The sequence below is a fragment of the Bombina bombina genome, chromosome 5 (assembly GCF_027579735.1).
Source record: "Bombina bombina isolate aBomBom1 chromosome 5, aBomBom1.pri, whole genome shotgun sequence".
In the NCBI taxonomy this organism is placed as follows: Eukaryota; Metazoa; Chordata; class Amphibia; order Anura; family Bombinatoridae; genus Bombina; species Bombina bombina.
Genome location: NC_069503.1, coordinates 739,193,140 through 739,219,790, shown reverse-complemented (window position 1 = coordinate 739,219,790; position 26,651 = coordinate 739,193,140). Strand labels below are relative to the sequence as shown.

Below are 26,651 nucleotides of genomic sequence, written 5' to 3'. Positions count from 1 at the left end.
TTTGTGCGGCGGTCTCTGTTGGCTCTCTCCAAATATCCGATAATAAAAATAAAATTAAGGCTCTATTAATTCATCTATTAAGCCTATTAAGGCTATATTCTGTAACTATTTTAAGCCTGCATTAAGGCTCTATTAAATATAACTTTATTTAGCCTGCGTTTATGCTATTCAAAATTTAGCCTGTTAAACTTATCCTTCTTCTGAAGAGGACTTTTTGCTTAAATTTTTTTTTTACCTTTGTTGTCGCCCCGTAAGTAAATCCTTTCCCCCTCTTTTGAGGTGGATCAAAAACCCTCTCAACACACTCCAGAACTGTCTCCCATGTTTCAGTCTCTTTCAGCCCAGTATCGGTATCACTTTCGCCCTCAAGCGGCTTTGGAATGCCTCACGCCCCTCTCCCGGGCTTCTCACTTAGGAGTGTTGTTTAATCTGTTCTGTACTAACCAGCTTCTTTCTTAGTACTCCTCTAATCCTTTTACCTATTCTTTTCCTTTGAGGGATAGTCTAGTCGAAGGTGAATATTGGATTGGTTTGGCTATACTATCTCTTTAATGTATTTAGTCTATCTCCTTCGGTGCTGTGGTGAGAGTCCATGCGGACGCGTGCCTGACCAGTGACTAGCTTCGGTCGGTCATGCGAGCCACTGCTCAGTGAGACACTGCTTTCTATTGTTGTTTTATTTCCTTTACTTTCCTAGTTGTATTCTTCCTTTGAAAATGACTTTTCCTTGTGTATTTCTCTTTTCTATCCTCTTCTTTCTTCTAAGTGTTTTGTTTTTGCCTTTGAAAGTTTGTATCAGCCATGGCCGACGTATTAAATCATCCTTAAGCCGTTTTCAGAAGTATCCCTTAATTCCTATGAGACTTGCTCTAAACTCTGTAGCTCAATATCAGAGTCTCCTTTATCCTCGCAATTGGTTTGGGAAGACCCTATATCTCCCAGTCTCACATAGAGGCATAACTCCAGCTCGAAGACTGTTAGCCCCTTACCCCGGGCTTTTCACATAGGGGTGATAGAACCTCCTCCCCAGAGGTAAAATCCTTCCCCAGGGTTTTCAAGAGGAACATCAGAGCTTCGACTCTGACAAAATTTTGAAATTGTTCATTTTGTTTTGAAATTTTTTATGTAAGTGCTTTAAAAATGCAAAATATGAAGCCTCCCGTCTTTCCATAAAATTCAGATTATTATAGCCTATGGTGAATAAATAATCTAGATTTTATTAAAGACAAATAATATATATTATATATTAATAAGATTTTGTTTTCTGTTAACTTCATCTAAATTATGTGATTGCTGTTGATTTTCCGTTTCTGGAATTGTTGTTACTTTGCACTTTTTCTCTTTTCAGTGACTCTGTGGATTTTATGTTCTCCCTTATCTACGGACCAGGTCATCTTTTGTTTCTCCGTTCCTGGGTATTGCTCTTCCATTTTGGTCTAGGATGGATTTTGTGGAGTTTGTTTTCTTCATGACTGGTTCCACTGTCTTATGATCAAAGAAAACAGGAAGTGCTGGACTTGTTCATTACAGTTTATTAGGCTTTATTGTGCTGATTGGTGCAGTCTTGTTACTAGGCTATTATTATTTATTTATTTTTTTCCTCTGTATGTTTTCTTTGCTGCTGTTTGGATTCAGTAAAGATTTGATGCAAATTATTCGCCTCCTGTCTTTAATAAAATCAAGATTATTTATTCACCATAGGCTATAATAATCTGAATTATCTTTTTTTGTAAGTGATATTAACAATAGTAATATTTGTAACCTGCCAGATTGTAACTCTCTATTTCTGGATTGCCTAAGCAAGTGACTTAAATTAGAACTTAAATTAGTATTATTAGTACCTGATGGAACAAAAAACCCCAAAAGTTGTCACTATGTGTTATAAGTTAATAGTGATTACATGGGGATGTTAAGTAAATTGTGTGGTTTCCTTAATTTAGGTCTCAAAGGGCCACTCAAGTTAAAATTAAACTTTCACGATTCAGATAGAGCATGCAATTTTAAACATCTTTCCAATTTACTTCCATTAATAAAATGTGCACAGTGTTTTTATATTGACACTTTTTGAGCCACCAGCTCCTACTGAGCATGAGTAAGAATTTACAGAATATACATATATGCATTTGTGATTAGCTGATAGCTATCACATGATACAGGGGGAGTGGAAATAGACATAACTGAAATTTGTCAGAAAAAACTATAGTACTATTCATTTGAAGTTCACACTAAGTGATATTGCAGTTTTTTATTTTGCATTTGTTAATTGTGCAAATCTGCTGTATTGACTGGTCCTTTAAAGCAGTGATTTTTAACCTTTTTTTTGCCGTGGCACACTTTTTTACATTAAAAAATCCTGTGGCACACCACCAAATTTAAAAAAAATCACACATTGTAGCCTAATACAGCATATATATATACACATACACACAAACACACACATACTGTATGTATTGTGCTGTTATGCAATGCCTCCTACAAACTACCCCTGCACTGGGAGTAAAAAACAAGCAAAGTTTAAAAAATATGTTACACTGTTGTCAGTCTGCCGTGGCACACCTGAGGATCTCTCACGGCACACTAGTGTGCCACGGCACACTGGTTGAAAAACACTGCTTTAAAGGACCATTAAATACAGTAAAATTGCAGGCCGTTCTGATATATGTTCTGGCGGTTCCTTGGGTTTTCAGGTTAGCATACCCGTTTCCTCTATTTGCTCTCCTTCAAACAGGAGAGGGCGCTGGTGATTCTAATAGCCCCTGCATGGCCTTGCAGGATCTGGTTTGAAGACCTAGTGGCGACGTCATCTCTGCCACCTTGGAGACTACCTCTAAGGAAGGACCTCCTGATTCAGGGTCATAATGTAAGAGAACATAATACCTCAAATGAGCAGTAGATTTTTTTTTTCTGACAAAGTTCAAAATCTTCTCCCTCCTGTATCATGTGACAGTGAACCAAAAATTCACATGTACAGTATACACTGCTAAATATTTTATGCAAAAAAACGAAAATGCAGGCACTGTACAGGGATACAATTAATATAAAAAGTCCAAGTTTAATGAGAACAAAAGTAAAAAAAATCACAGCAACAAAGACGCTGTAAGCACATAGAAAAAGCCAAGTGAGGGCAGACAGATAAACAGACACAGTCGTCTGATGCGTTTCGCGCCCCCTAGAGGCGCTTAGTCATAGACATGGTAGTTACACTGAGCATACTCTATTTAGAGGGACAACTTGCAAGTGATAGGCTATGGCTTAATGTTAAGCGCCAATCAATTTTGCCAAATCAACAGGTTGCACCTCCCCCAGTAGAGATGCTCAGATGTAACCACATATAGTTTAAAAGAAACAGATCCTAATAGTTATAGCTCACATATTAATGTCAAAAGATACATAATATATAATATCATCACAACCATATGTTACATTATAACTCTGATCTTAATTATACTAAGTACCACAAAAATAAACTATAAGTTAATACATGAAGACTATATGGAGAATATGTTTTATATAAGGCACAATGACCTTATAAATGGATTACAAAAACGTAAAACAGTTGTAAAAAAAGCCCTATTATAATTATTGCATGAATGGGGAGTGCAACACCACAATGATATTTAAGGATTGTGTTACAAAAGCAACATCAAAGTTAACCTACTAAATAAAATAGATGCTGAAACGTGTTTTTATAGTTTTAGCATCCAAAATAACTCTTCCCCCCCCCCCCCAATTTTTTTAATTTATTGCCCCCTCTGATGGGGGTGGTGGCTATATCAATAATCTTGATGGTCATATCTGCTATATTAGTGAAATGATAACCATTAAAGTGATTGGCCACCGCCGAATCCTTATTATAATTCTTTACGTCTCTAGTATGTTCACCATATGTTTTACGAATTTCCCTAGAGGTTTGTCCTGTATATTGATAATTGCACAAATCACACGTTAAAAGATAAATAGCAAATGTAAAGCCACAATTCTCATAAAACTCAATCTCAAATTTTTGTCCTGTGAAACTACTAAAATGTTTACCAATAGATATATAGGGACACATGTAACAATTATGTTTCCCACATATAAAATTACCTATTTTATTTAGCCAATTATGTTTATGTACTTTGTCTCTAATGACCAAACTGGGTGAGAGACTTTGACCCAGAGTTCTAGATTTTTTTAGGATTTTTTTTTACATTGTTCATGTATGGTTTTCAAAGTGTCATCTCCTGAGATAATGTGTAAATGTTTTTTAAGACTTTTTATGACGGCATTGTATTGTTGGGAATATGCAGTGGTAAACACTATTGAATCCTTAAAGGGACAGTTCACCCAAAAACTTTCTCCCCTTTAAATTATTCCCAATGATCCTTTTTACCTGCTAGAGTGTATTAAATTGGTTGCAAGTGGCTCCTTTACTCCTATTTCAGCATTTGAAATAGCTGATTTAGCTTGTGGTTTCCCAACCTATACTGAAAGTTTTGATACTGGCGTATAGGCTATTGACAAGCCTAAGTAAACACAGCCAGCAGAAGAGATTACACCCTCAGTGGGGGGCATGATAGTTAAGTAATAAAATGATAATTTTCCATTGTTCTCTCTATGTATTGAGCTTTGGTGTTCCAGACAAATATAAGATAAGGAAGCAAGTCTTTGTACATAAAAGTGATAACATAATGAGATCTGATATTACCTGAAGCTCAACCCATTGTAATAGGCTGGGGTTTCAAAGCACAAAACCAGCTACTTCAGATACACAAATAAACCCGAAAATGCAATTTCTCAAATATTTTATACTCTGCAGTTGGTATAACAAGTCATTTAAAATACATTTATGGAAAAACAATTTTACAGTGTACTGTCCCTTTAAACTTAGAATTTGTCTTATTATTGTCACCTTCCATAACTTTTTTTTTTTGTTTTCCACTATAGGTTTTTATTTCTTTTTGGAATTTTTCAAGGGAGCCCTCTTCATAGCCTCTAAGTATCAACCTATTCTTGAGCTCTATAGATTGGGACTCATATACTTCATTGGACTTGGTATTTCTTCTCAATCTAATAAATTGACCCCTCGGTATAGCTTTAACCACATGGCTAGGATGCTGAGAAGAGGCATGAAGTATAGTATTCCCTGCTGTGGGCTTACGAAAGGTCTTAGTTACAATTTTATTGTTACTGATCTGTAGTGTTAGATCAAGATAATTGACCTCTTGGGTACTATACAGGTCTGTAAATTGGAGGTTAAAGGAGTTATTTATGTAAAACATACATTTCTCAAACTCCATATCATCTAGGGGCTTCTTAACGATGACCAAAAGGTCATCAATATAGCGGACGTATTAAAGGATGTTCTCAAGCCAAGGATTTTCAATGCTGTATATACAGGTAAGTTCCCACCACGATAGGTATAAATTTGCAAATGCGGGGGCAAATTTTGCCCCCATGGCAGTGCCACAACCCTCGACAAAATTGGTCTACCTGGGGGATGTAGGGGATCCTTGTGAACCTTGGGGACATGGTAAAAGATGGGTACCAAGGGATTATCAGGGATAAGATTATTAATATCACTTTCCTTAAATACACCCAATGTAACACACTCATAAACTAGTTGTTCTAGTTTTTTTTTTTAAACTGGTAAGTGGATTACATGTTATTTTTTTTATATACATTAGTGTCCATTAACTGCTTATGGGCTTCTTGGAAGTAAGCATCTTTATCAAGTACTACTATGTTGCCACCCTTATCTGCATTTTTAATGACAATATTGGTATTGTTTTGAAGGGATTTAACCGCTAAATATTTCTTATGAGAAAGATTAAAGGTGGCAGCATCAGTACTAACCTCTTCTTCTAATTTTAAGATATCTTCCTGCACCATCTTGGGGTAAGCATTAATGATGGGACCTCTGAAATGTATTGGGTAAAAATGTGATTTGATTTTATGGGGTCACATTAAATCATTGGGCATAACTGGATCAATATCACTACTATATAAATCTGTTAATGCAGTTACTGCCTGTGTATCCACAAAAGACAAATGTGAACTCTTGTCAGGGGAAATGGCTGCAACATTAAGTGTAGTGGTCTCTGAATTAGTTTCATTAGGTTTGGTGAGAGCAAAAAACCTCTTAAGTGCCAACTTGCGAATAAATTTATTTATATCTAGAAGTGTGTTAAAACTAGAAAACTTACTAGAGGGTGCAAATCCTAAACCCTTAGACAACACTTTAATTTCCTCATTACTTAAGTTATATTTAGAGAGATTGATAACACTGAAATTATCACTGTTGGTACTGTTAGATGTAACAACATCCTTAGGATGATTAGAATGACAGTGAGTTAATGTCCCTTGTTCGGTTGCTTTCCTTTTCCTTTTATTTCTCCATCTTTGTTGTTTCCTTTTAATTGGGATGTACCCTGGCGTGTCTTTGGATGTACCACCTGCTAAATCTTTCACAGGGTCTATGATTATGCTAAAAATGAACTCGCCCACCAGCCCGCAAGAAAATTTACTTGTCCGTGCGTATCTGCATGTGTGTACATTATACATTAAAAAGGACAAAGTACAGCTTGTTGTTATAATCTCACAAAACTTGTATTCTTTATTTTTGTACACATTCCTGACATTGGTTTAAAGGGACAGTCAGCAACCGACACAACAGGATTTCATATGTTTGTAACACAAACGAAGATCCGCCTGCACCGCCTCCCTTCTCTATCACCTCTATCCTTGTCCTAGTAATCCTTCCAAATGCATTATTTCCGCAGGTATTTGTGCATCAGCTGCGACATCACTAACAAGGTAGTATTGTGCCCCGCAAAACATAAATCGTCTGCCGTTAACCAGATTGGTTGCTGTGACATCAGTAAGATCCTATCCGGAACACAAGCTTGTTGCATTAATGCTCCCAAATAAAATTTTGTATGCTACTAAAAATATAGTGTGCCCTGCCGTTACATCACTAACACCGGACCACAAGCTAGTATTAAGGAGCTGCAAAAAAAAATAGTGCAGCAGCAGTATTAAGCTGCAAAAAAAAAAAAAAATAGTACAACTGCTGGGACACAATTTTATGCCTCTAAAAAAAATAGCGCAAAGCTGCCATGGTGAGATCGCCAGCCAGGCTGGTAAATTGAAAATTTTACTTGCCTGCAAGAATTTTTACTTGCCATTGTGTCGACCAGACCGGTCTATTCATATGCCCTGTTTCATATGTTCCAATTGGTGTCTTAGGAAGTGTGCATGTAAAAAAGACTGTGCACAATTTGTATTATTTTTCTATATTAAATTGCGTATCTGAATCATGGAAGCTTAATTTTCCCTTTAGTGTTCCTTTAAGAATTTAAAATGTAACTTTTTTTATATTAAAAAAAGGGTTACTCTATGTTAGCATAGAGTAACCCTTTTTTTAATATAAAAAAGTTACATAAACAATAATGTTAACAAGATGCAAAATAGAATCATATTAAATCTGCAAGGCAGAATCTGTATACTTATTCTTTTTATGGCAACAGTGATGTAGGTTAAAACAACAACCTAATTTGCCAAAATCCTGACTGAATTATTAGTCAATCTTAATGATTACAACTTATTAAATGATATTTGTTTTCAAGTAGACTTGTGACAGAAAAAGGCAGATATGAATATATTCAAAAATAAAAATATCGATATATATGAAATGTAGGAAATATTTCAGCCCAGAGACATCAGTTGGGTCCAGCTTATGACAAACCATAATGTATCAAACAGACCTTTCTTGATCCACTATAAACAATAAAAGATTTATATCCAGTTTTAACCAATTTTAAAGAAATATGTATGTTCTAGTTTACAGACAAAATTAATTATAATGTCTACAAAAAAGGTCAGTGATGAACATGCATCAAATCAAATATTCAAACAAATGACAAAAAAAGGAAAGTCGCTAGCACAAAGCAATCAATAAAATAACTGCAGTCATTACCAAATTAAAATGAAATGCCAAATCAGAACACGGGTGTTACTATTTATTATTGATACACCCAACCTGGGTATGTAAGACAGCTGACATAAGGAGTGTTGGTGGCTGTACATGGGAAATACTGTCTTTAATTAACCATGATGCAGAAAATGGAAAGCCCTGGGGAGTCTAAATGGCTGGATGTGTTGCACTGCATGATTTAGAGAGACGTGCAGAAATAGTGTGCTACTTTTATTCCACACAACCTTTCCATAAGAATAAAACTGCCTTAATACTAAATACCTCACAATAGCATCTTCTGAATATTATCTACAAATACATTTTTTCGGCTAACATGCTATTCTCTATTAGCCAACAGTGCTGCAATTTATTTTCCCTGTACATATAACCGTTCTGTGCATAATTACATTTCCAAGTAATTAAAACAAATTACTCATTTTTGTTTCCTAATCTAATAAGCATATGCTTATATTGTTATTTTCAAAGAGCTTTGCAGACGACATGAATACATCAATACTGTTATTATAATAACACAATTATTATTGATATTCATTTATCCACATCAGGAAGATGAAATGTTGAATTGGCATAGCCTTGAATTTGAATGGGAAAATTAAAGTTATAAAGTTAAGAAAAAAACAATTATTGAAAAAAATACACTATGTTTTCAGTACATAAACTGCACCTCTTCCCTTTCAATGATGTCGTAAAAAAAAAAAAAAGTTTAAAAATGAGATTAAGTTAAAATCAGCATTTATTATTTTTAAAAGGACACTAAAGTCAAAATTAAATTTCTATTTTTTTTCTATTTACTTTTGTGCCAAGTGCTGTGGAATTTAGCGGCAAATAAATGATGAGAGAGGTCCATTTATCAAGCTCTGAATGGAGCTTTAGGGCCCGTATTTCTGGCGAGCAAACAGCAGTTATGAAGCAGCGGTCTAAAGACCACTGTTCCATAACCCTGTCCGCCGGCTCTGAGCAGGCGGACAGAGATCGCCGGAATTCAACCCGATCGAGTATGATTGGGTTGATTGACACCCCCCTGCTGGTGGCCGATTGGCCGCGAATCTGCAGGGGTTGGCATTGCACCAGTAGCTCACAAGAACTGCTGGTGCAATGCTGAATACGGAGAGCGTATTGCTCTCCGCATTCAGCAATGTCTGACAGACCTGATCCGCACTGTCGGATCAGGTCCGACAGACATTTAATAAATATGCCTCAGAGAGCACAATTTTAAAAACTTTCCAATTCCATTAAAAAATATGTACAGCCTTTTTAAAATGACTCTTTCTGAAGCATCAGCTCCTAATGATAAGGTGCAAAAGTTCACAATATACACAAATGAGGCTGTGTCTCGTTTATGTCTCATGTGATTATAACGGGCAGGGAAATTGAAGGAAATCTTGAAATTTGTCTTATATAAATCTACTACTCATCTGAAAATCAGGTGCCTTTGCATTATCTTTTTATTATACATTTGGTGATTATGGATTTTAGGATTGATAGGTGCACAAGGCAGGAAGAATAAGGGTTAATATTCTCCTCCAAAACTTTATCAAACCAGACATATGAGTTTGGCCGTGTTGTCTCAAAATCATCAACAGTTACTAAATGTGGATAAGGAGCTTTTTTACCACATCTCTTGCAACAATTTCCTAAGGTTTAGGGTAAATCCTGTATAATCCGAAAGTGCAAAGGTACCAATGAGTTAAGATTTTAATAATTTTTACAATGATGTTTACAGAGATAGATAATTTAACTACATGAATACAACTAGGTCCCCATATCCTCTGAGGCATTATTTGTCTTAACTCAGTTTACTATTTTTGTTTTGTTACAAAATCCCTGGAATATTAATTTCATAATTGATGCATTAACTCTTTCATGATGGGGCTAATTTGTCTACATGGGAACAGCATTCCAAAGTCTAAACAAATTGAAATCAATCGATTGTGCATGCTATCGTGAGAATTCAATGTTGGGATCAGGTCAGGGGGCATCCCTATGATGCTAGGCACGCCCTCCAGACAGCAATCCCATTCACAAAGCACCTAAGGCTTCAGTACAGATAAAATGGCTAGGACGTTCCATGCCGTCATAACTGCGTTAAAGCCCAGCGCAGTTAGGACGGCATGGAACGGCCTAATGTCAGGAAGAGGTTAAAGAAGGTGTTTGGTATGATGAACTAGTGAAGCTAGAAGTATTTAAACTGCATTGCAAATATTCCTCTTCCTGTTTCTTCCAGATCATTTACATATAAGAATGCATATTAGTGTAAGAAATAAACAACATCCATGTGTGCTTATTTTTAGGAATACAAATGATCTGTACCTATTTGTATGGTTTTTTTATATAACAAAAAGACATGAAGGTGCATTTATATACTGCAAAATGTGTTCTTTTCAGCTGCTGTGTAAGTAATTATAAAATACTCACATGGTTGGCTCTGCACATCTGTCATTATGGCATGTAACACATTCAAGGTATTTATAACAACTTGACAAAACACGAACAAATATAATTTCACAAGACATTGAAAGATATAGACTGGCAGGCAGTAAAGTTTTTAAAAAATACATTTAAAAGTAAATATTTCAAATGTTAAATAAGAGATAAAACAAAAATAAATAAAAACAATTATATTCAAATTTACGAATGACTGATACATACTAATAAATAGGTAAAGGTAGGAGGATACTACTGAACTAGTCTTTTTGATGGACCATATTTATTTTTATACAACAAAGCAAAAATAAAAACCAGCATTTTATTCTTGCATTTTCTAGCAGCATTTAATACCACTCTAATATTTTATACAAATACAGTGAGTACGTGAGAGAAAATTTAGCACAGCTAAAAAAAAAAGATTAAATGCATATTTGGTAGTGCTACAAATTAAACCAAACAGCTACACAAACAGGGGGTATCAGTCATTAGTATGTGTGCTGTGCTGACACCCCGTGGTTGATTATTCCAGAGTGACTGTTCAAGTGTAATGGTATTTTAAGTCCTGTATATGGCTGGAAATTTTCCCTAGTTCTGGACAAGTAACACATTGCGCATGATGAGTAAGAACATATATATATATATATATATATACACACACACACACACACACACACACACATATACACACACAAAACACAGAAGGGGCTGCACTCTCAGACTGGACTGTGTACACATCCTGTGACCCTGCAAAATGCACAGCACTGGGTGCTCAATAGCACTCAAAGGTAGCTTTTTACAAATTTAAAGGGACACTGAACCCAAATTTTTTCTTTCGTGATTCAGATAGAGTATGCAATTTTAAGCAACTTTCTAATTTACTCCTATTATAAATTTTTCTTCGTTATCTTGCTATCTTTATTTGAAAAAGAATGCATCTAAGCTTTTTTTGGTTCAGACCCAGGTTGTTCACCAAAAATGGGCATCTAAACTTACATTCTTGCATTTCAAATAAAGATACCAAGAGAATGAAGAAAATTTGATAATAGGAGTAAATTAGAAAGTTGCTTAAAATGTCATGCTCTATCTGAATCACAAAAGAAAAATTTTGGGTTCAGTGTCCCTTTAAGGTTTGTGGCAACACTGTGTTAAGCAAGTCTATCGGCACCATTTTTCCAACATATATACACATGAATACCCATGTATACACATAATATACATGTATACACACACACCTATGTATACACACTACCTGCAAAAAGATTATAACTTGCTGAAGGCTCAGATGATGGTTAGCATTTTTTTTTAGCAATAAAGTATTTTTTTAAATAAGGTATGTACATAGTTCTTTTTTTTAGACATAATCCTATTGCCCACTTAATAGACTACAGTAGAGTGTAAATATAACTTTTATATGCATTTGGAAACAAAGAAATTAGTGTGACTCACTTTATTGCTATATTCGCTATATTGCGGTGGTCTGGAACCAAAGACGCAATATCTCTGAGGTACGCCTTTACAAGTTCACATGAATGATGAAAAGCAGCTTTTGTATGAAAAGCTGTAATTTTGTTTATTTAAAAAACAAAAAAACTAAACAGCCTGCATGCTTAATCCATTCACGTGTACACAAATTTACTTGAAACTCAAAAAGGTTATTTCATTTAAAAGAAAGCATCATCTGAATATGTTAACCCTTTTATCAGAGAAAAATATTTAGATAAATCTGATTGAATGGATATTGAAGCTAACAGGAAATACATATCAGCAGAGGATATACTTTAGGAGTTAAGTGTAGACCCAAAAGGAAGAGGCAAAAAAACAAAGTCATTGTGACATCCTTGGGAGGATAGTGACTTAAATTTTAAGGGGGAAAAAAAATAAGACACACACCAAACTCTTTAAACTTCTGTCTTGACAAACACTGCACTCTGAGGGGAAATGGTCCTCAACTCAGTATGAGAACCCCTCTCAACGAAGAAATCATCTGCACATCAAACCATTCTTCACCTTCCTCCAGCAGAGGCAAAGATAAGACTAGGTGGGAGGGATTATATAGAAGATCTTGGGGTTTGGGAATCTTTGCCTCCTCGTAGTGGTAGAGAAGGTAATTTCCAGGATTAATGAATCATGGACTCTTAACACCTTTATGAAAGAAACTGTATTTTTTAGCTGTTAAAATACCCTTTAGGACTTATTGCATGGCACTGTTTACTTTAAAGACGTGTTTCTTACTAGGTAAGCATTGATTTAATGTTACATAATCTACTGCTGGTGTTTGTGGAAGCCAGATACTCAGTCATGCCACTAAATCAAACCAAGTAAATACTCATAATACTTAGTATTTTTAAGCAAGTTGGCCTGTCAGCTTTAAAAGGTCCCCAGATCAAGTAAACCTATGAAATATAATTTATGGCTTACTTCATAAGTCCAAATATCAGTAAGAACATTACTAAACAAATAAAGTAATTATCAACTACACACATTTTACAGAATCACTAAAAGAAGTTATGATTATATTGGTAATTGGGTATTAACAGTTTCTAATAAGGGTTACAAAGGATACAGTGGAGTGACTGAACATAATTATATCGTGCGGAAAATGACCATTTTTTTTTTAAATAACACTGATGTAACATTAATTGCACATAATAATTAGAAAAACAAATCTGTTAATGTCACTTATTAATGAACCTGAAAAACACACTGGTGCTTGTAAGATTATATTTTTTTATATTCTGTTGTAGTTTTTGATATATAATAAAATAGATTTTTTTTCTATAAAATTTATTTCCCAACTCTGTGCATTTCACTAAAGTCTTACAAGTTAAAATCTTTTTTGATGACAATATTATATAATAAATCTGCTTAAGCGAATTATATTTTTAATCGGCACTCCCACCTGCAAAAATATATAAATAAATAAAAAATTGCATTAACCCCTTTCCTGACACAAGGAGGCTACACAATGCACTGAAACCCTCTGTGGCAGTCAATGCATTAATAACATGGTAACTGGGACTCCTGCTAACCTTTAATAATTAGTGGTTATTATTACCATTAGATCATTAAAATGAAGAGAAAATCAAAGAGGAAAAGAAAAGCTTTCATAAATGTAATTAACCTTTCAATCACTTTTTTTTCTACTTTCACCTGTGAGCATTTAGAGGCACACACTATGTGCGCATTAAAATAGGCCAGGAGAATACTTCTTGGCAGCTGTTTCCTCACAAGCAAGATAAGTTATAATAATTTATTAAACGGCTCTAAAACAAACATCAAAAGGGATATATCTTTGCAGTCAAGTTCAATTCCACATTGCCTAATGACTAATTTGTAAAGGAGTGGGTAAGTCTTCACAAGGAAAGCCAAAATCATTTGAGGATACTTTGATATAATGCCACAAAGGATATAAATAGAGGCGGCAGGAGCAGCGAATGGGCCACGTTCCATTAGATATACTAATAAAAGAATAATGGCATTTCCTTATGCTTTGAAAAAAGATTGCACAAGAGTATATAGTGAGGAGACCGAAATTAAAGTCTTTGGTGGTTTCTCATATTGATCGATATGCCACTGAATGTTCCTAAGTGCTAAAACCTAATGCGTTAATAGATGAAAAATCAGTTTCACTTTTCATATTCTACTGACATTTCAGAATTCCTAAAATGGGATATCAGAGATGTATACTGGAATTCCACTGGAATCACACTTCTACTGCTTTTATTTATAGGCCCTAAATAAACATCTTACTAACCTGCAAAAACATAATTTATGCTTACCAGATAAATTCCTTTCCTTCCTGTCAGGGAGAGTACACAACTTCATTCCTTACTGTTGGGAATACAACACCTGGCCACAGGAGGTGGCAAAGACACCCCAGCCAAAGGCTTAAATATCCCTCCCACTTCCCCTATACCCCAGTAATTCTGCTGAGGGAACAAGGAAAAGTAGGAGAAACATCAGGGTATAAAAGGTGAAAGAAGAAATAATATAAAAAGGGAGCTGCCCATCAGAAAAATAAATTATGGGCGGGATTGTGTACTCTCCCTGCCAGGATGGAAAGGAATTTATCTGGTAAGCATAAATTATGTTTTCCTTCCATAGAGTCCACAACTTCATTCCTTACTGTTGGGAAAACTATACCCAAGCTCCAGAGGACACTGAATGAATAACGGGAGGGAACAGAAAAAAGAGGCGAACCCTATTCTGAGGGCACCACAGCCTGCAAAACATTTCTCCAGAAAGCTGCTTCAGCCCAAGCAAACACATCAAACTTGTAAAATTTAGAAAAAGTTAAAAGCCCAAGAGGAAGTCACTGCTCTAGTGGAATGAGCAGTTATCCTCTCAGGAGGCTGTTGTCCCGCTGTCTTGTAAGCTAATCGGATGACACTCCAGAAAGATAGAGAAGTCGTAGTAGCGTTCTGCCCCTTACGCTTCCCCGCATCGATGCCAAACAAAGGAGGAAGATTGTCTGAATTCCTTAGTAGTCTGAAGAAAGAACTTCAAGGCACGAACCACATCTAGATTGTGAAGCAAATGTTCCTTCGCTGAAGGAGGATTAGGACACAAGAAAGGAACAATTTCTTAATTAATGTTACGATTCCACACCAGCTTAGGGAGAAACCCTAGTTTAGTGCGTAAAACCGCATTATCAGCATGAAAAACCATATAAAGGGGGATCACATTGCAAAGCAGAAATCTCAGAAACTCTGCGCGCAGAGGCAATAGCCAACAAAAAAAGGACCTTCCAAGACAACAATTTAATGTCAACAGTATGCATAGGCTCAAACAGAGCCTGCGGCAAAACACTAAGAACAAGATTGAGGCTCCAAGGCAGAGCCCCCAGATCTGAACAAAAGTCTGATCCTAGCCAGAGCCTTAACAAAGGACTGCACATTCGGAAGCTCAGCCAATCTTTTTTGCAGTAACATCGACAGGATATCTATCCCTTCAGGGAACTAGCAGATAGACCTTTCTCCAGTCCATCCTGGAGAAAAGATAACATTCTGGCAACCTTAACTTTATGCCAGGAAAAACCGTGCTCTTCCCACCAGTACAAGTAAGTCCTCCACACTTTATGGTAGATACGACGATTAACTTGCTTACGTGCTTAAACCAGAGTGTCGATAACACTCTCAGAAAACCCTCTCTTTGCTAAAACTAAGCGTTCAATCTCTACCCAGTCAGCCTCAGAAAATCTAGATTTTGATGAACAAAGGGTCCCTGTATCAGCTGATGTCTGCGACAAGGTAACCTCCACTGAGGAGATGAGGACATCCCCACCAGATCTGCAAACCACGATGGAGCAATCAGAATCACAGATGCTTGCTCTTGCTTGATTCGGGCCACCACACGAGGGAGAAGCGGTAAAGGAGGAAAAAGATATACAAGTCTGAACCTCCATGGTACTGATAGGGCATCTATCAGTTCCGCCTGAGGATCCCTCGACCCGTACCTGGGTAGCTTGGTATTGAGGCGGGATGCCATAATATCTATCTCTGGCGTCCCCCACTCACTGCATATTTCTGCAAACACCTTGGGGTGAAGAGATCATTCCACTGGGTGAAAGGATTGCCTGCTGAGGAAGTCCGCTTCCCAGGTGTCCACTACCGGAATGAGGATCGCTGACAGCGTACATTTGTGAGTCTCCGCCCACTGTAGTATATGAGATACTTCTCTCATGGCCAAGGAACTTCTCGTTCCCCGTTAATGGTTGATATAGGCAACCAAGGTTATATTGTCTGATTGGAATCTGATAAACTGTGATGAACCCAGAAGGGGCCAAGCCTTCAAGGCATTGAAGATTGCCTGGAGTTCCAAAATATTGATTGGAACGGAGGACTGCTCCTGAGTCCACAGACCTTGTGCCTTCTTGACACCCCAAACGGCTCCCTAGCTGGAAAGGCTTGCGTCCGTAGTCGCAATCTCCCAGGATGGTCTCAAAAAGCACGTGCTTTGGGACAGATGATCTGGACAGAGCCACTAGGAGAGCGAGTCTCTCAACAGGCTGTCCAGCACGATCTGTTGAGGCAGATCTGAATGGTGGTTGTTCCATTCTCTCAGCATGCATAGTTGTAAGGGTCCGAGATGGAATCTGGCAAAAGGAATGATGTCCATGCAAGACACCATGAGTCCGATTACCTCCATACACTGAGCCACTGAGGGTCTCGAGGAGGCCTGGAGGGTAAGACATGCAGAAGTTAGCTTGCAATGTCTCTGATCTGTGAGGAATATTCTCATGGATATAGAGTCTATTATAGTTCCCAGGAAATTCACCCTTGTACTTGGAGTAAGAGAACACTTTTCCAAGTTTATCTTCCATCCATGTGATCGAATAAGATTGAGAAGGGACTCTGAATGTTCTTCCGTTAGACAAAAAGATAATGCCTGTACCAAGATATCGTCCAGGTAAAGCGCTACTGTAATACCTTGTGTTCTAGCGATGGCTAGAAGAGCCCCCAGAACCTTTGTAAATATCTTGGAGCAGTAGCGAGGCCAAACGGAAGAGCTATGAACTGCAAACCTTCCAAGGGCTCAAAGGCCTCCGAATATCGGGCTCCAAGGAGCGTCCCCTCCCAGCACTGAACACCAGAGGAAAAGAGGAGGACATCCAAGACCTACCACAAAGGAAAGAACTGACTCTAAAGAAAACGGTCAACCCTGCATAGATTAACCGACCCCCCAATCTTCCCTCCAGGATAATGGTCCCAGCCCAAAGGCTAGTCAAAACCAAAGACAAGAGTCCCAGACTTCCGGAAGAGAAAGGAAGGGTCAATGTAGGAACAAAACCACCGGTCAGACCGCTGACCATTACTACCAACGGTATGCTACCATGAATCAGAATAGACATTGTGCTCAGGGTATGTAACCCCCTACACGGCTGTCTTCTCTAAAAGCAAGGAACAATTCCCAAGGGAAGAAGGCCCTCAGATCCTCAGCATCCATATATCAGAATCCAACATATAGCAGGAACCCCATAGGGATCAAACCCTCAGCCTCTCACTGCAGGAACAGAGGAAACAGTCACTACATCGCAACTCCCCTTCCAGGATTCTGGAACGCAAGAAGGGAAAAGACCCTTACAAGCTAAGCAACCAAGGACCCACAGGTCGTTTCAAATACTAAGGTAACTCTGAACCCGGAGAACCCTACCCCCGTTCTAGAGGAGAAGGGAAATAAACAGAAAACCAATCTACCATAGAGGCAAGACCCCTCAGCCATATCGCCAACCCAGGTGAAGATACCTGGAATCTACAGGAACAGCGTAAATGCGCCAGAAGACCAGTAGAGAATTGTCAGAAGGATGCAAAGAAAAAAGGATGCCATCCAAGCAACTACTGATCTTGTTCCCCTAAAAGCGGAAGTGAACCCGCTCCTCTGGAAAGAAGTCCAAATCCTTCCTGTAGCCCCAGAGAGCAGTAGCGGTGGTGGAATCAAGCCACTATGGATGAATATACAAAAACAAGATGCAGGCACTGCTGGGGGTAGTACCATAAAATGAAGTTTATTAAATAGACGAAAATTAGTGTAATATAAAAAAGCAGATATAAAGAGCTAGAACCAGCTAAAAAATATAGCAGACAGACTACAGACACGAAGACTGACGCGTTTTGCACCCCCTAGTGGCTCTTATTCATAGACCTCTACCCCCAGCAGTGCTTGCATCTTGTTTTTGTATAATCATCAGAAGGACCTAAAGCCTAAGATGCAAAACTATAGGCATCTCTCACAGAGCCCCAACCTCTACGGAGAGAGGCCCACGGGACCACAAACATCTAGTGTGAGATCAAACCTCGACACGGACCTAGGTCAGGGTCCTCGAAACGGAATCAATCGAAGATCCGACATCCAGAGAAACCCTAAGCTGCCTCTTTCAAGGAGGAATGCACCTCTAAAGTCAGTAGACTTGTCGATCTAGCAATAGCCTCAAACCCAAGAGTCACAAAGGACTTCCTTAACGGTCTAAGATTCAGCACCCAGGGCACTTGGCTTGCAAAGAAATCTCGTACGTGCTACACGCATAGGCAAGGTAGCAACCAACACCTGAAGGCGAATGAGAACCCAATACCCTGCTTGCCATCCGAGAGAATCGAACTTAAGACACCACCCACGAAGCAACTAACGGAGCCTCGAGGATAACTGGTCAACTACCTGACCCCAGAAGGGCGGCTTTCCATAACCGACCTCACCTCTTCACTGACAAGCCCCAAGGCTAGAGTTGCAATGAGGACGGAAAGACACCTGAACGTCGAGACCATGGTCAGACCAAAGGTAATGGAAGGGACAACATCCAGAGATCCTTGAAGGATCTAGCTTCCGAAATCTTCTTTAAGCAGGCAATAGCTGGAGCTTGGCAGTTCCCCACAGAAGGCAGGAAACCCCTGCACACCAACTCTTAGAGTAACACAACTCTGAGCAGAGAAAGAACATGCCTGCGCATCCAGACCATATGATCCACCCAAGGCGGGAAGGAAGGAAACTCTGCCACTGCAATAAAATGCTTAATAGACTAAAGAGTCAGCGTCCGGAAGAACCTTGAGTGAAAAAGCAAATCATTATCACTCGGCACACCAGACCACATAGGTTACACACATCTCCCAACTCCAAAGAATGGAATAATGGTTCTGAGTCCCCAGGCACCTGAAGAACCATGATGATGTCTGCAAAAACAGATCCGTATCCCAGACGAGAAGCTCGAACAACCAACCTAGATTGGCACTCATAACCCTCCATACGGAGGGGATGTATCTAAACAACAGGCCTCATACTTTGGTAAGATCCGAGCCCGGAGTCCATAGAATAGGCCAAAGGACATTCAGAATCCAGCAGGATAAATCAGCACCACGAGGGTGACATGAACTCTCGTAACAGCTGAAATAGTATCTGACCAGTACCTGCTACGCTCTAGAACTGCCCAAAGTCCAATAAAATTTGTCCAGAAGAATCGATAAATCGATAAATGAACTAGAAAATCATAATTCTATTGTTCAACAAGTGCACAACTTCCAAGAAAGTGCCCACGCGACCTAAATCACAAGTATCGGTTCCAGAGAACGTTCATAAAAACGAAATCTAACAGACATGAGCTTAAGAAAAAAAACTAATTAGGCCACACCCAAAAAAAGACCACACCCATCGCGGGAACGACCAAGGTGAATGAGGACGACAACGGGACCAGCAGATGAAAGCCCCATTCAGCCAAGCTCAGAATTGGAACAAAAAAAACTAAGAAAAAGAAAAACGGCGACGTTAAGGAGATTGGCTTCATCCCCAAAGTCATACCCATTTTGCCAACCAGCTTCTAAGGCCTCGGATCCCTCGGCCCGCTAGGACTGGGATCCTCCAACATTGCCAAAACATGTCTTAAAAGAACACGAAGGCGAGCTAGCCTATAACGGAAGGCAAAATCATCCCCCGCCAGATCAACTGAAGACCCTGGCCCCGAGATAGGGGCCCATGAATCGTCAGGGGCGAATGCTTTCCCAGAAGGCCGAACTGAATCCTGCGATCCCACGCTCAACTGGCCCTAGTTAACGGAACACGGACAGTATCTTAGAAATACTTCACTTGGGAGATATAAATGATTCAGCGCCATAGAAATGGCCATGCAGGACAGTGCCGTAAGCTCTGGAGGAAACAAGCCACCCTCCGGAGGAGTATAGGCCATAGGGACACCTGCTTGCGTAGCCTGGAAATGGACTGGGGCACTCGCTTCACAGGTAATGGAAACCTCGGAGGCGGATGGCTCAATGCACTCTAAGCTCCCTGCTTCGGGAGAAGAGAGTACTCTAGAATGGGAACATAACTGATGGACATGGATTACCCGGCCCATTTCATATTTATCACAAGACACAACTTCCATATCGCAGGCATCCATGTTGCGCATATCAGAATCCTCCATAATCTTAGGATTACAAAAATGACAAAAAACTAACTGGCACCCTTTAACTCCCCCAATGGCTGGGGCACTCACCACCTCCTGTTAACCAGACAACCCACGAGCAAGACTATCTCGGTCGCACACAGTCAGCATACCGAAATAAAAACAACGTAACCACTGTGCCAGTCACGAAAAGGGCGCACAATCTGGAAAGATTGCATCATTAAAAGAAGGCTGTTATGTTCCGTAAAGGCAGAGAGCCTAAGTATATAGCTACACATTTGCAGATGGAACCATATAACAAACATGATAAAAAGTCCCCCTCAGGAGATATTAACCCATGATTCCTTATTAAGATAAAAGGAGTCCCACTCGGACCCTACCTTGTTTAGTTAACATTACATTCACATATCGAAATAAAATAAAAAGGAAGGAAGAAAGGTAGGCAGCGAAACTCGTCAACACTGATTATCAAGGAGCTGTTAAAGGGACACTGAACCCAAATTTTTTCTTTTGTAATTCAGAAAGAGCATGCAATTTTAGGCAACTTTCTAATTTACTCCTATTATCAATTTTTCTTCGTTCTCTTGCTATCATTATTTGAAAAAAAAGGCATCTAAGCTTTTTTTTGGTTTCAGTACTCTGGACAGCACTTTTTATTGGTGGATGAATTTATCCACCAATCAGCAAGGACAACCCAGGTTGTTCACCAAAAATGGGCCGGCATCTAAACTTACATTCTTGCATTTCAAATAAAGATACCAAGAGAATGAAGAAAATTTGATAATAGGAGTAAATTAGAAAGTTGCTTAAAATTTCATGCTCAATCTGAATCATGAAAGAAAATTTTTGGGTACAGTGTCTTTTTAATACGAGTCGGGGTGGGTTCACAGGAAAACTCTCCCTGCATCTCCTGACTAACTTTTTTTTTGTTATAATAATTTTTATTGATTTTCAATACAACGGTAACATATTAGCACTGAGAGGCTGACAGTATTACTTAAAACTCCAGTCCCATTGCGAAGAGTACTATCCTCCATGAGAGACTATCTCGAACTTCTGACACTTCTCTGCCAACCTCTTGTGACGAAAGGCAAAGAATGACTGGGGGATGAGGGACGTGTGGGAGGTATTTAAGCCTTTGTCTGGGGGGGGTGTCTGCCTCCTCCTGGTGGCCAGGTTCTGTATTTCCCAAAAGTAATGAATGCAGCTGTGCACCTTTTAAGAAGAAAACGGTCTTACCCTCCAGGATCCATACACAGCCTCTCAAGTGTGACAGTCTTGCAGCAGCGCTTCTGACATGGACTTGAGTGTGTAACAGCAAGCAGTGAAACTCGTCAACACTGATTGCTCAGGAGCTTTTAGCGACAGTCTGGATGGTTTTGCAGAAAAACTTTCCCTGCATCTCCAGACTCTAACTTTCATCAATACTCTCACTGAGAGGTTAACATGATTACTTAAAACTCCAGTTCTTTCTTGAAGGGAACATACCCATTACAGGACTATCCAAATCTTCTGACACTTCTCTGCCACATCCTATAGTGACGAAACGCAAAGAATGACTAAGGGATAGGGGAAGTGGGAGGGATATTTAAGCCTTTGGCTGGGTGTCTTTGCCTCCTCCTGGTGGCCAAGTGTTGTATTCCCAACAGTTAGGAATGAAGTTGTGGACTCTCCCTGCCTTATGGAAGGAAATTATTTTCTCTCAAGTAAAAAGATAATTTAAGGATGCTGATTGGCTATATTCCCCCACCCCAATCTGCAGCTGGCCGTAGCTTAAGGATAACTGTTTACTGAGCACTTTCCATTGTGAGCTCAAATTGAGAGGTAAAATAGCTTCCTTTTTACATAGAGATGTTCATGTGATATTGTCTGATCAGATTTTTATAGTTATTCTGCATAGCTGTCAACTGATTTAGCATATACTGTAAGTATTATGTCCCTTTAACTTGGTCTGTAAACTTGGATGAGAATAAAAAATACATCTTTATTTTTCAGTATCCTCTTACCAAAATGTAAATAAACCGTGGTACTGGCAATACGAGGGATTTTGTCAACAATACATAAGACCTTTTTAAACCATATTATAGTTGTTGAAGACATCTCAAAATATTGATGATACTCATCACAAACTCGAAATCACAGTAATAATTAGACCCATCACTTGATCACATGTGACCAGTCTTTGGACAGCTGAAAGGTGAATTCCTAATGTGTGGTGTTTTGTCAGAGTACATAGGCTTCACCAGACTGCCAATCGGGACCAGGGAAGCTTAAAGGGACTTGAAACCCAAACAAATTATTTGATGATTTAGGTAGGAACATGCCATTTTAAACAACTTTCCAGTTTACTTCTATTATAAAATTTGTTTAATTCTCTTGGTATCATTTGTTGAAGGAGCATCAATGCACTACTAGTTTCTAATTGAACTCATGGGTGAGCGAATGACAATCAGTATATATATGCAACCACCAATCAGCAGCTAGAACCTAGGTTATTTTCTGCTCCTGAGCTTTCCAAGATAAACCTTTCAGCAAAGTATAACAAGAGCAGGAAGTAAATGAAATAATGGAAGAAAATTGGAAAGTTGTTTAAAATTGTATGTTCTATCTAAATCATGAAAGAAAAATGTTGGGTTTCAAGTCCCTTTAAGAACCCTGCTTTAATGAAACGATATCACCTCTAATGCAAGTTAAGTGCTTTTAAAAGAATATTAAATGTAGCTATTTTATACTATGTTTAATCTATATTTTATAATTAAAAAGTATAATCTTCACACAAAAAGCTTATTCTACAGTCATATCTCACACAGTACACTGTTTAATATCAGCAAGGTATCAAGACAATATAAAGCTTCTAATCATTTGAACAGTGCCCATCAGTGTTATACTAAAAAGATTAATCCATTTAACAATTCTTTGGTTTATAGGGAACAAATAAGCTGCAACAAGTCCACTCATTTCAAAACTAATTTGGAAAAAAATGGCATTTATGTTCTAGTTAAATACACACTCTAGAGGTGCATATAATAATAAAGGTATGATGAGTTTAAAAAGAAATCTAGACATAGATCTAGACAATGTAGCTCCCATTTTTTCCTACCTTATGGTCATACGGGCTGTACGAATGAAAGAGATGGGATAGTTCCTTTGTTCTTTGTTTTTTCTGGAATGTAGAAAAATATTCTGATCAGTAAATATTTTAGTCCATAAATTAAATCTAAACAGATAAATATGCACACAAAGTACTAAACACATATCATGTAGAATGTGTATAATGAAGGCAACTAAAGGGATAGAAAGGTTGAAATTGAAATGTGCATGGGTGCATTCCAATGTAAAAGCAGCGATATTCATGCATTCAGAAAAATGCTTCTAGTAAAAGTTATTACTGTTTTCCGGTGGCATACGCACATATGCTGTGAGGGAACGTGCATCGGTATTTAAACATCACACGTGGCTTGTATGACACAGAAGCAATACACACCGTCTGCAGCTCTCTGAATGCTGGGGCAAGGCCCCACAGTATATGAAAATAAATTCAGCATATTCAGCTTATTCCAAATAGCAATCAGGTTAAAATATCCATTTATTCGGATACAAAAAACAAAAGCACATAAGGGCACAGCAAACAGAGACTTGCATCTAAGCTTACAGGCATGTGGGAGAGCCCTTACAGCATACAGCTACAAGCCGATGATGATTGGACACAGCCGGCGTCAGAGTGAGGCCGAACGCACACACCGGTTTAGTTTTGTGTCCTGTCTGTGCGGCGGGTTCCATGTTTATTACACTTTGGAAACCCTGGGAAAGACTTAACGTTGGTATACTGGGCTCATGAGCAGTGGGTAATCAAGCCCTGTTACTACAGTGATTTCTGTATAGATGGTGCCATTAAACTCACTAACAGTTTGGGATATTTGTGAATTAACATTTGACTCTCCAATTCTCCTGGAACAGGTCAATGAACAAATTATGTTTTTATTGACCGTTTTTATCTCAGGAGTTTGAATGTTTGCAACAGCTAATCAGTATGCCTGTCCCGGGCCCGGCAAGGGAGTGAGCCTCATGCACACTCAATCTTATTTCCCTTTTCAGTTTAAGGACGTTCTCAAAACAAAAAAGAAAAAAAACGTATGTACTGTTTGAATCCCCGCAGGATATGTGCATATGCTGCAGAAAAACTAACTAAAAATAACTTATACTAGAAGCATTTTTGCTAATCTAAGTATATTGCAAACATGCTTCTATGCACATTTCAATTTTGACCTTTCTATCCCTTTAAATTATTATATATAGTATAAAATATAATACCCAAGTTACTAGAATAAATAACACATGGATTATATCTACAATCAGCACGCTTTAATCTTTATAGTAATCCAAGCATTCTGACTTTATACAAATTGTTATGCACATGAAACTAGTTTTTCTTTCAATACAAATTTGTGCAAAAATACACCTAGGATATTCAGAATTTGGATTAGCAGCCTCTTGGATTGGCAGCCTCTTACTCTTAGTTTTGTGCATTGTGTTAACTGGTTGCTAAATAACAAATGAGTAACATTTGTATTATTTTTTAAATATCGTTACATTTTATTTTATTTTTTTAATTTTAAGCTTTCCTTCCTTTCTTATGTCTTAAAAGGGACACTGAACTCTTTTTTTCTGTCATGGTTCAGATAGAGAATGCAATTTTAAGCAACTTTCCAATTTACTCCTATTATCAATTTTCTTCATTCTCTTTGTATCTTTATTTGAAAAAGCAGGAATGTACAGTAAGCATAGGTGCTGGCCCATTTTTGGTTCAGATCCTGGATAGCGCCTGCTGATTGGTGGCTACATTTAGCCACAATCAGCAAGCAAAACCCAGGTGCTGAAAAAAAGATGGGCCATCTTGTAAGCTTGCATTCCTGCTTTTTCAAATAAAAGATACCAAGAGAACGAAGAAAAATTGATAATATAAGTAAATTAGAATGTTGATTAAAATTGCATGCTCTATCTGAACCATGACAGAAAAAAATGGGTTCAAATTGGGTTCCCTTTAAGTCAGGACACAGTCTCTAGTAGCTATTTCTAGACAGGTGTGGAGAAAGGTTTTTAACAACTATTAAAGACTGTTGACCATATTGTCCAGGGATAAAAACTGGGTAAAGTTGAAAAGCTTAGAATATTAAGAACCAAAAAAAGTATTTCGACTTATGTTTTCTGCATATTCAGAAAAGGACAAATAGATTACTATTCATTGCTAAGATAGTTTTTAAACAATCAAGTTTGTTACACTCAACTGATGCTACTTTTCCAAGCAGCCTTACTTTTCATTTCACATTTACATTTCTGGAGCAGTACATGACAGGAAACACTACTGCCACCTACTGTTCATGCAACTGTATAACAGTTCTAAAACTGCTGCAATATATTGTCCTAGTCACTAGCAAGCTCCTACACTTTCCTACCTGCTTTTCAACCCAATATTAAGAGAAAAAGTAAATTAAATAAACAAATTAAACTGGAAAGTTTTTAAAATTTTACACTATCTGAATCATGAAATAATTTTTGAGGGTTTTATGTTCCTTTAAGTAAGCCCTTATTTGAGATGACTGTAAATGTAATTTTTTTTTTCTTTCATGATTCAGATTGAGCATGAAATTTTAAGCAATTTTCTAATTTACTCCTATTATCAATTTTTATTCGTTCTCTTGTTAGCTTTATTTTTAAAGCAGGAATGTAAATCTTAGCAGCCAGTCCATTTTAGGTTCAGCACCATGGATAGTGCTTGCTTATTGGAGGCTTGCATTTACCCACAAATAAGCAAGCATAACCCAGGTTCACAACCAAAAATGGGCCGGCTCCTATGCATCACATTCCTGCTTTTTAAATAAAGATACCAAGAGAACAAAGAAAAATTGCTAATAGGAGTAAATTATAATAGAGGTTGCCAAAGCGCCAAATGAAGGCTGGGTCTGAGCCAATGATAGTGAAAATCACGATCTTATAACAAATACATTTTATTCATACAGAAATAAAAACAGATAAAAACAAGTGACAGATATTAAAACTGCATAAAAAAGACCGAAATTTAAATACTAGCCTTGATCAGTGGCTAGAATAAAACACTCGTATTGCCTAGTTTCCCATTGGCAATATCTGAATTAAAAAAGGTGGAACATGTGTCGTGTTCTAAAAGACGTCTATGTGGTGTAGCAAGATATTACTTTCAAAATTAAATGAAATCAGAATTGCTTTGCTAATTGCTGTGGCGTGTGTGACATACAATAAATGCCGTTCTTATAACAGCCTATGTTAGCAAACCTTGATGTTTGGAAAATCTTTATATACAAACATCAAACAGAAATCTAGGTATAGATA

General features: G+C 37.9%; 1 protein-coding gene across 1 annotated transcript in view; it reads right to left on the bottom strand.

Annotated features, from left to right (window-relative positions):
* The window catches only part of CDKAL1 (CDK5 regulatory subunit associated protein 1 like 1), a 2,417,072-nt gene that overhangs the window by 325,685 nt on the left and 2,064,736 nt on the right, over positions 1-26,651 (bottom strand). Inside the window, exon 13 of the mRNA XM_053714792.1 lies at positions 23,386-23,448. Coding sequence (XP_053570767.1) covers positions 23,386-23,448 — 63 coding nt within the window. The remainder of the gene's footprint in view (positions 1-23,385; positions 23,449-26,651) is intronic.